General features: G+C 41.2%; 1 protein-coding gene across 2 annotated transcripts; it reads right to left on the bottom strand.

The window, feature by feature from the left end:
* Window positions 1-3,450: 3,450 nt before the first annotated feature.
* GPR12 (G protein-coupled receptor 12) lies at window positions 3,451-10,666 on the bottom strand. Of its 2 annotated transcripts, none has more exons than XM_085621620.1 (2): window positions 10,345-10,666; window positions 3,451-9,706 (listed from the first exon to the last, which is right to left on the bottom strand). In XM_085621620.1, the coding sequence occupies exon 2, from the start codon at window positions 9,690-9,692 to the stop codon at window positions 8,688-8,690; it is 1,005 nt and encodes a 334-aa protein (XP_085477746.1). In that variant the 5' UTR covers window positions 9,693-9,706; window positions 10,345-10,666; the 3' UTR covers window positions 3,451-8,687. The 2 variants fall into 2 exon arrangements, with proteins under 2 accessions (XP_085477746.1, XP_085477747.1); XM_085621621.1 differs by having other exon boundaries at window positions 3,451-9,700.
* Window positions 10,667-11,586: the final 920 nt, after the last annotated feature.

The raw sequence follows: 11,586 nt of genomic DNA, 5'->3' as shown, positions 1-11,586 counted from the left end.
TTATCTACCCCTTTCGTCAAGCATCCTGTATTCTTATCAGCGAGATTCAAAACGAAGAATAACTATGATCAATGTCAGTATGTGGAGCAGAGCAAGTGCGTAAACTAGGCATGGATTTGCAACTAATGTGTGATGGTATTTCGCATGTGTTGAACACGCGTGCCTTCTGAACGAACGAGTCTTTGGTACGCATTCATTCAGCATGCAAGTCGGTATAACAACTTTTCTTAAGGGGGCGCTGGATTTTGGAATAGTTTCATTTACTATTCTAACTTCAGTCTGCGCAACAGTAGGGAAGATGTTGGACTTTAAAATCCAACACCATTTATCAATGCACCCCCCTAAAGCAAGTCGTTGTAACGACTTGCGTGCTGAACAATATGCGTGCTCAATACGCGTTTGTTCTGTTGCCGGCGCTGTGACAGCACAGCATGATTCCGGCGTTGTCCTAAAGGACGTTTTGCAATCGGAACTGTGCGCACTCTGGTCATTTTATTTTACACCTAAAAAAAGTAGTCTCTAATAATCAGACCAAATATAATTACTGCATATTATAGGGAATCCAAGTACCTAGTGTACAAAAAAAGAAAAGGATTAGCAACACTGGGAGGTTTTTAATAATATGTGTACCTATAATTATTGAAAAGGTAGTTTGTAAAATAAAAAATTAAAACACTAGCTCCCTGGTGCATAATTCATTTAAAGTAATTAACTCCTGCAGGAATCACTCTGCAAAATGTTGTAAGGTGAATGCAGCAAACATCAATAGGTTTTAGGAGCAGAACAAAATGTGTGACTGACACAGAGATCTTGACATCAAGATGCACTAAATCGGCTGACGAGATGTGCAATTAGAAGCAAAGACTGGACATATTTCACTAGATCTGCTTTATAAACAATTAGGAATTTTAAAAACAAATATCGTGAACGCAATTTGTAACGTATGTACCTTATGTTTAGTTTATTTTGTTATTTGTGGTTTTTAAAATGAAAAACATTATTAAACATCTTTGCCATAAATTTCTAAGATGCCTTATGGTTGTTTCTGAAGATTCAACCTTTTTTTAAACATGTAAGTGTAAAAACAGATCTGATTTCACCTATTTTTGTAAGTTTTGAAATAAATCTAACCATTGCATTACTTGAACGAGCAGACATACTATTCAGACTCAAGCCTATGCACTTTGGGTGCTAACTGAGGGTGGAGGAAATGCATTTCAAGGTAATGTTGAGATAATGGTAAGTGAACTGCAAATATGCCACTTCTTTGTGAGTGAGCACGCACTCACACAGTCCTTAATCATCAGCAGTTGAGCTTAGATCGAAACAATAAAAACATAGTTTTACCAGCTGTTCAACAGCCTTTTTCTTACCAGAACAACTCTGGATAAGCCTGGAATTTATATGACTACGGGCATCCAACAAATATAGATTTCCACATGGGATAAGCAAACAAAACTCGATGTAATGAAAAAAGGGAAACATTACCAAGTGCCAATCAATTAAAGTTTTGACTAAGATATCTTTTAAAAGATAGCCTGATAACATTTGAATTGTTAAATTATGTTTATCTCATAATAGCAAAAGATTTTAAGAAAATAGTCAATCGCTTCCAGAAATTTGTAGGCAATGGTGAACCATTGTGGAGATAGTCTAAAAATTGGGGGTGTCATTGCTGAAGTCGTGGGACTCCTGATGCAGTAATTGTGTACCTAGAGCTCCCAATACTACAGATCATGTTAATTCAGGGGGTGGAATGAACATGCGATTTTGGGGTTCTCCCTCAGAAATGGGAAATTAAGTCTGGATTGGTACTTTCGTCACAATCATTTCCACCGTTTTTCGCAAATTCAGGCCCTTTTTATTTCACCAGGTTATTACTGGTGAAATGGGAGGTGGGTAGAAATATATCCAAATCAGGGTTACCTTCCCACTCAGATGAAGAGCTTGACAGGCAATGAAGGCTTGGCACTAACACTTAAAACGTATGTCTCTGTACACATCCGGAATGCAACTTTCATACTCTAACAGGATGTTCTTGCTTTTAAGGGGCATGATAAAGCCATAATTAGGCAAATATCTCACTGTGAAGACATCAATTCTGAGCAAATTAACTACATTGTGCTCAGTTATATAAAGAATAACTCAATAAGCAAATCATGTTAATGCATAGAAGAAAAGCTCCACAAATTATTTATGAACTGATGTATGATTAATGTAAAAGTGTGAAGAGGTTGAACTGTGGACGCTGTAAAGCCCATCAAGGAATGCTTCTAAGGACTTTCTTAAAGAGGGGGGAAAAGCTGTACTTGATTTCATATATTTGCCCGATGGGGTTGGAGGCACCCAAAAACGGATCACTGATATATAAATTAACTAGTGGTTTAAAGGCGTGCAGATACAGGGCACATAGGGTTGACTAATAAACATTTTAGTATGCAACAGAGATCGCACTAACAGGCTGGAACCAGACAGCAGTGGTGACAGCGGTCTCAGCTCTCTTGGTCGCTCCTTGGCTTTTCACATACTGGATCATGGCATGCTACTGACCCATCCGAGAGAACATGGGCAGGTGGAGTTTGGCATGGTACAAATGTTTCCCAAGTAGTGGAGTTACTATCCTATGTCTCTAAGCACCAACCTCTGTCCTGTGGTGTGCCACTGAGTTAAGCCCTGCTGGGGTTTTTTCTCCAATGTTTATTTGCTTCAACAATGCTATTTTTTACATAAATAAGCTAATGACACCCAGGTCATGCTATGACAATATAGCCTCAGCACAACTTCTGAAGCCTTTTTTACAAAATATGACCTTAACATCAATCACTGAATGGCAGTACAACATCTCAAGTTAAACCCTACAAGAAAGAGGCCTCACATAGGACGACCCAACTAATAATTCTTCTCGCTGACACTTGCCCAGTACCAGACTCTTCAGTTTCAAACTTTGGGTCAGTCTTGACAAAAACCTGTTCTTTCTGCTCGCACATCACTGTGTGAGCACAGACCACTAGTTCTTTAGATTCAGATCTTTAAATGTTTTATATAATGTTATAAATGCTAAGCTAATGACAGCTGTAATGACACCGGTCACCTCCAGATCACAACGTTTGTTTACCTTGGTCTTCCAAAATAAGCACTGGAAAAACTTCAACAGGTACTTTCTGTAGCAGGGTGGATCTTGCTCATCTAGCCAAAACATGTTACACTACCTCAAGAACGAGCTTCCTAATCCATTCAGGATGTTTTGAAAGGTGATGTGTATGGAAAAGCTTCAATGGCTGAACGGACAAGCCAGGCAAGCTCCCATATGTGCACTTGGGGTCGTCCACTCTAGAAATTTGCTTTTGCTGGATAGGATGAAGCTGGCTGATCAGAGATCACATGTATCTCGTATGTGCTTTTCACTGAAGTTTCTTAATCAGGAAGTTTCTTAATTTCCACCTGGGCAGTGAGTATTCTCAAGATCTGTTGTGAGAGATGAGGAGGATGACAATATTGAGTGCATGTGTTTGGGTGCATAACCTAGTTCCACAAGTAGGAGTGATTTGTTGTAAAATGCTCCTGCACGTCTTATTAGGTAGGAAAGGATTAGCTGAACATTGGGCTGCCTAGGCTCACAAAGTCCGCTCATTTTTCTCATGGTGTGACATGGGATATTAAACCGCACCATGAAGAACTCATTTCATACACAACAGGGTGCAGTTGTGAAAAAATTTCTTATTTTTGCTTTGGGGTAATGCTTAGCTTTAGTTTCTTTTTTTATCAGTTCCTGAAGGGAAGTACCTATATATGTGTAACTTAAAGGCCTTGTGGCAAGAAATGGAAGGCTAAACTACTCCTTTTATCATACCTCCTGTGCCCGTCTGGGGAAGCAAAGTATCTCAGGTGGTTTGCCTGCATGTACGGTTGGTAGGCTGAGCTTTATTTCCAGGTTTCCCACTGGCTATGCTTGGATGCTGGATGAGGCCTGGATAATTTATGCATTCCCTATACCAGTATGTGTAGTCTTTATTGATTGGTGAAATGTTCTGCATCATGTGACTAGTATTTAAGAAATTTAACGGACATGCGAGTGTGTGTGTTCTTCACCTTGCAGTTTGTCTTCTAAATATGGTTAAGGCCTTTAAATCCTTGTTCAGCCTTCATTTACGTGTTCAAATACGCCCACTATGCCAATTTACTATGCATTTTGGGGCTGACCCACCATCAATACTGAATCCATGTAAACAGACCACGTTGTTGGAACTATCGACCACGCTAAAAGCAAAGATCTTGTATCTCAAAATGGTCTAAATGGAAGATATGTGTTTGTACACATTACAATGGATTATTGCTACTGCAACACCGCTTGCTTTCTGCTTTATAGCATAAGCATAATAATTGCAGCCTCTTGGTATTATATTGCTTTTAGTGCATCTTCTTTTGTTATTTGTATTATTGCTCAGATTAAACATTAGCAAGGCAGGGAACTAACTAGGTAAAAATGCTGCTGGCTCCGCGAATTAGCATTTTTAAATGAAAATGAATATTACACAATAGGTTGTTCATAGATAGTTCAAGCTGATAGCAAACGATGATATGAAGTAACCAACAACTTTTTTGTATTTTATTTAAAGATGTCTCGCTGGTATAGATGTGAAAACCATTTACTGTAAGCTTACGTAAATGCTTTAGTTAGCCATGAGGTATCGTACAAGTATAGATTATCAAACAATACACAGAAACACATACTTTAAATTAACAAACCCAAAACAGCCGTTGTTGACATTCCACCATTTTGGTAAAACTAATCAGATGATAATCTGCTGATAAATGCCTGTTAAAAGAAAACACAGGAGGCCACTAAAATGGATGCCAGCCTCATTACACCGATTCTGAACATCTCCAACTAAAGGCATCCTCCACAAAATGCAAACAACAAATGCCAGTGAATCATTCTGTTTCCAGATATGTGCTACACCACACGCACGACCTCTGCACAATTATTTTCATCAGTAGAATAAACGTTGATTTGTGATAAAGTAGATTAGATCTGGACTCACAAATTTAAAAAGCAGAAACTCTGCATGTAAAAACAGATTTAAATCTCAAAGCCCCTTCTGCCTGTGGAGGTGACACCTTCACGTGCATAAATTCTGGTAAGTCAGCAGATTTGTCTGTATTCTTAAGTGCTCAATAAGGTGAACATCCAAAGACTTCTAACTTTCTGGATCTTCACAAAAATCTGCATTGCTTTTCCCACCATGTCGTCGGTTGTAAATTTACACCAGACTAGACCAAGCGCAAGTGATTAATGAAGTATAGTAAAATTCACATATCTTCATACGTGACTTTTCACATGTAAAAACGGTTTCTATGGGAAGAAAAATCCAAATTAAAAAATGGAATGTTAGAGAAATTTTACAAACACCTCAATTCCAGGTATTTAACCACGAGCAGACGTAGGGCTGTGGAAGACAGGTTCACAGCAGGTAGGTTACAATCCACGTAAACCTTTCTTGCTTTGTTAGGCTTGGCACTTCTTGGAATGTGAGCGGAAGTTTTCAGAGTGGTCTGCAATATGCCTATGGCGTGGTTCAGAATAGAATTGTCAAAACACTGTGTACTAAATATCACCCACAAAATATTATCCGTGTACAGTTAATAATAGAACATTTATACACAATGGGATCTCATTTTTTGTAAACTCTGTTTAGCTCACAATATTTATGTCAGATAATATTTTGTATATGATATTCTGGCACACAACCTACATATCTTGAGATTTAAGACCATTTTGTGATGAGGGTCCCCATTTGTTCCATTTACGAATTGCTCACATGGCATGGCACTAATCCCAAAGCAGGGTTTAAACGGTCTATGAAATGATATTACTGAGCTAAAATAAACAACCACTTTTGCATTGCGACTGCAGGACATAAAAAATGTTCCCGATCGAATACGAACATTAGCAACAATTGGCGCAGTTCAGAAATAGGGTTTTCAGCGTAAATTGGTAATTCAGACACAGCGCAGCAAGCACTGGTAGATAAATAATGCTGCTTGTTAATTGCTGCAAGTGATTTTTGGTGGCGGCTTCAGTGCTCTGATCTCACAATTATGCGAGTTTAAAGTAAATAATACACGCATTTTTTTTTTCACGAGGCATTTTGCAGATTAGAACGCTCGGCGCCTACCAATTGTCGAGCTTGAGCTAAACTCGAGTCTATTGTTTGCCTCGCCTGTGATCTATTTTTCAGAAAGGAACAAACAAAGTATTAAATATTAAAAGCTTTTCTCTGCTCGTCTGCAAGGACGGGCTGCTTGCTGAAACACCAAGTCCCTACCTACTCTTTCTTGACCACTGCACGTGAAAAGAGGTTTCTATAAATAACCCGCGGAATCAAGTGAGTGATATAATTGGAAAGCTGCTATAAAAATCACATCTAATGAAGCGCCCAGGCAGGTCCCTGGGCGAACGTAAATCCAGCTTAAAGCTCAAGTCCGGGGCAAAATATCCTATTTTCATCATCTGAAACAAAAATGGCTCAGCTAGGAGTCCATTTATAGAGGTCTGTTGAAAAGATACAAATAATTAATTTGGAAATCTCGGTTTAAGGCTATGAATATGAATGTAGTTATAGCTAACACATGAAATATTTGTGTTCACTAGAGATATGGTCGGTGACACACAGACACCATTAAAAATGTGTAGTCCATTTCTTGTGTTGCATCACATAGTTCCTATCACAAAGATGCATCGCTGCGTTATTAAGAAAGCAGCTGCACTGCATCGATTTCCATCGATTAAATACACCCTTCTGTGAAAGCTGATCACACAACACCCGCTAGATAAATTGTGAAGGCTGCATACCATGAAAGCCTAAAGACGGGTCCTTCGCTTAACAGCACTTTCATACCTGCCATCAAACACACAATAAATGAACTATGATGTGAAGCGAACTGCAAAGAATCATATCCTGTTTGTGTAGCTCGCCTCTTACACACTCACGATTAAGACACGTTCAATTCACGCCTCAATTGTTTCTTTTGTACAAGGGTTGAGTCCAAAAGGTTTTGGCTGCTGAATAAATAAATGTTTTAGATGGAGAACTGAATTGAAAACTACACGACCCAAAAGACCATCAATTAAAAAAAGAATATTCACTCATGTTTGTACTACTTCACCTAAGAAAGCTTCAGTGGTTGACCTGACTTTCAAAACAGAGTCCCCAAAAGGCCTAGCATGAGTCTACCACAGTGGATATACAAGAGACAATGTAATATGTGGCTCTATGCTGTGCAGAATTAAATAACAAACCAAATGTTGCTGTTATATTTCTGTTGTTCTTGGAGGAGGCTGGTGTTTAATTATTCAGATTCCTTTTTATGCCTTTTCTGTGACACTTAATTTTCATCCAGCCTGTGTCCATCAATCTGTTACCTCTAAATGAGCAGATCCCACGCTGCATCTGTGTAAACCTCTCCTGGCCTCCCTTCTGCGTGTCAGAAGTGATGTGGCGTGGCCGTGGAGCAAGATAATCCACTCTCAAGGAGAGATAGTGAGAATTCAAGTAGTGAAACCAGCCATAACTCTTACTTTTCACATTGCACACATACCCTACCCGTGAAGAGGGTGTGTTACCATGGCAACCTTCAATGAAGCAGAAGGAAGACTGCTGGAGCCAGATCCTTGCGGGGGCAAATGCATCTCACCCTCATTGGGAATATTGGTGTTGCAGTACAACCGGTCAACCAATACTTCACGTGGTGTCTAACTAAGTGTACTGTGGGCTGCCTAGCAGTCAAGCTGATCTTGTAGTGAAAAGAGGTGAAATGAAGACTGAGAGAAATATAGCATGTTACATTCTGTACCCCCATAAGACAAGAACACAGGATGACATCGTGGAGGGCGTTGAAGGTTATCATGTAGCACAAGACTTGTCATTGTCCTTAATACAGACTATTACCAGAGGAGAATGTTAATGTCCCGATCTAATGCTGCATGAGGAAAGGTCTAGAGGAACATGGATATGCTCAGCGGACGAGTTCTATCAATTTCACTCCATATGTATGCCCTCCCCGTTAGGATAGCAATAAGGCACTCGAAGGCTGAGCATGCATCATGGTTATTGCACTACCTTAGGAGCGGAGGGGACATTAATTCACTGGAGCAGTGCAATAAGTGCTGATAAATGCACAGTCCTGACATGAGTTATTGCCTTAATATAGAATTGCTCTCCAGCAGTTGGATGATGAGATTAATTTACACTGCCACATATGCTTTAGACAGAACTCATCCATCTGATCGAACACGCCAATACCGGCGACAGGCCTTTAGCTCCTTGTTCAATCCGCAATTTTTGTTTCCTTCGCAAAGTTTCTTCAGAGATTGCTAGTGTTTTACCAAGAAACCTGAGGTAATGTACACATCGACATTGCATTTTAGAACAATGACAATCTAAAACTTATGGTGAAACACCTTAGCTCTTTATGGAAAGTGGTCTTCCCTTTATCTATAAAACATATACAGCGCTTAAGGCACACAGGTTGGCTTCTAAGCGCATTGCAGTATGGATCGGTACTCAGATGACATCTATGGCAATTAGACATGTACAACTTGGTTATCCCGTATCCCAACCAAAAGATGTTGCAGGAATGTATACAAAAACACCAGCATGGATAGGTCCTTACCATGTCCCAACTTACTATACATCACTGGGCGATCGTGCTCTTTGAGATAAGCTATTGGGGATACACCCGCAACAGATGAGCCACAGAGCTTTCTGAATCTCTTGGTTTCGAAAAGCGTATATTACAGGGTTGATGATCGAGTTGTAGGTGGCTGGAAGCAGAGTAGCATAGGTGTAAATGGAAGGGTAGGTGTAGTCTGCAATTAAAGAATAGAGTGTGAAAGGCATCCAACAGGCAGCAAAGGTCCCCAAGATGATGGCCAAAGTCGACACTCCTTTTCTGGTGGTGACATAGTGGGACGTTGCCAAGAAGTGATGCTGCAAGGCGATCTGATGAGCATGCCTCATGACAATTTTACAGATCTGGATGTAGAGTTGCAACATGAGGGCGAACAAAAGAAGGAAAGAGACAGAGAGAACCGCAGCGTTGTTTTTAGTCAGTGGTCTGATGACGCTGCAGGTAGATTCATCCCTCAGGCAGTTCCAGCCCATTATAGGCAGTAGTCCGACACAAACCGATGCACTCCAAAGCATAACAAGCATGACATAGGTGAAAGTGACCGTCCGCTCAGAGTTGTAGGTCAAAGCATAATACAGGGAGAGGTACCGGTCGACAGTGATTGCTAGCAAGCTGCAGACAGAGGCACAGAAAGAGGCGACGATTAAGCCAATAGTGACCAGTTTGGCTGCTTCGGACTGCAGAAGGTAGGCAAAAATAAAGTTGACAATGAGTCCAATCCCTGCCAATAGGTCAGCAAGGGCCAGGCTGCCTATGAGGAGGAACATGGGAGCTCGAAGACCGGGATTATGGAAGATAATGAGGACCACAATGGCATTCTCACAGGAGATCAGGGTTCCTGAAGTGCACAGAACAATATCCCAAGGGTTCACCATCAGCTCTGGCCCAGAGTCCGCAACAGGCACCAGAGAGGACATCGAGGCGGAAACATTCTCAGAAGAGATGGCGTCTAAGCGGTCCTGGGCCAACCAGCTTAAATTAACCTTCGGGTCTTCATTCATTTTAATCTCTGTTTCTTCCAATGGAAAAAATAGACGCATGTTTAATATCCATGGACAGTAGCAGTGAATTTCACATTATATGATATCTCAACATAGGCGCCTCACTCAACAGACATACTTTACAAGTGCAGCTCCTGTACATTATGGAATACAATTCTCGATGAAGCGATGAGAATACTAGAAAAAAAAATCACATAAAACAAGATCTGATCAAGTAAAAGGAATTCAAAAGAAAAAATAAATAAAGTATCAAACACGCCTCGCACAAAATGCAATTTAATAAGAAATATATGTCATTGATATCAGGTATTTCTTTTGTGTTTATGTTGTATGCAGGAGATGGTCCCATGCAGGCTCCCCCATCTGATCCTTAATCGGAAACCCCTTACTTTTACGTAGTACCATACAATATTTAATAAACAGGGATTGACCTAAGTACAAATAAACGCTACTGATGAACTAGAACAGAAACTGGCTCGTTTTCACGCCGTCAAAAATGCTAATTAATACGTGATGGGGAGCTGCCTACTCTTGATGAGCGCTATACAGATGAATTACGCACATTACAGTATTACTTAAAATCGCACAAAACCTATTCATCACTAGTGGTAAATGAGTCGCCTTCGCCCCAAGCAGTGTACAGTGCAGTCACCTTGAGCTACCGCCGCCGAGGGTCCCCGTCCTCTGCGCTCTGATCACAATGCTGCCGCCGCCGCTGCTTCCCGCATCCTTCTTCCTTCACCTCACAGTCCTGAGCATGTTTCATTCAGGGCGATGCACCTCTCCCGGGCTGCGGCTTCTCCTTCGGCGGTTCTTCGCGCTGCAGCAGCAGGCACTGCAGGGAGAGGTGCAGCAAGCGGAGGATGGGCGGTCGCCGAGGCTGCGCTGCTCCCGTGCCTGGTTCTCACACATTTCGGGAACTGCAGCTGGGATCCTCCGGCGCCGCGAAGGAAGGCAGCAGCACGAGCGAGCCCCGTCCACCGCAGCAGCACGCGGAAGAGGCGCAGAGGCGCGTGGGCGCGCACGCAGATGCAACAACCCCCTCACCCCCTCCCTCCTCTTCAGTATAAGTGACGGGAGCGTGCAGAGGACGACTCAGTCCCAAGGGTGAAAGGAAGGTTGGGGCGTCATGAGAAAGATAACGTTTCCAGTTCTTGCTAGGACAGTCTGTTTTTGAGGATATTCTAATTTTATATGACCTAGTTTCCTCTGTTTAAATAAAGTTGTTGCTCTGAAAGTACAATGACGTTATTGAGTGTAAATTTGTTATATGGCCTCCGAGTTCCGAATCCTCTACCACCTTGACTGCTCCACTCGCTGCACTTGAGGCATACAATGGGAGTAACTTGGTTTGGAGACAGGTTGACCAACTGGCATGGGTGCAAATTCAAGATGGTGAGTGTAAAAATTTAGGATAAAGGGTCAAAATTCAGGACAAAAATTAAGGGACAGCACAGCAAAATTCAGGACAAAAATTCGGGACAAAAGGTAAGTTTTACAGATCCATCAGAGGAGGTTGCGCAAGAGTATGTAAGTGCGTAAATAGAAAACCAACATAAGTACAAGTCAAAATTAGTTTATGTTAGGCTGCAACACTTCAAGGTTTTTTGGTATGCATGGAGCTTTGAGCACTTGTGCAGGTCTTTTTGTGGTATTTCATATGATCATAATTCATGTATATAGGTACTACACTTGGCTATCTAGTCTGATATTTTGTTTACAGTTCATGGTCCTGAGCAAGCATGTTTGGTGAGAGAAGGGGTCAGGAAGATCTGCTCTGATGGACTTTGTTAATAGCATCTCATATTTGAGTGCCAGTGTGAGATGTAAATCAGCGTGCCTAGAATGTAGCTAATTGGGACCTGCAGTACTGGACTAGAGTGCAGTTCTCCGA

Source organism: Triturus cristatus, chromosome 8 (genome assembly GCF_964204655.1).
Source record: "Triturus cristatus chromosome 8, aTriCri1.1, whole genome shotgun sequence".
In the NCBI taxonomy this organism is placed as follows: Eukaryota; Metazoa; Chordata; class Amphibia; order Caudata; family Salamandridae; genus Triturus; species Triturus cristatus.
The sequence above is the reverse complement of the archived record's forward strand: the minus strand, read 5'-3'. Positions and strand labels throughout refer to the sequence as shown.

Excerpts from the sequence above, each read along its gene's own strand:
- GPR12 (XM_085621620.1), bottom strand. The coding sequence starts at position 9,692 with ATGAATGAAGACCCGAAGGTTAATTTAAGCTGGTTGGCCCAGGACCGC.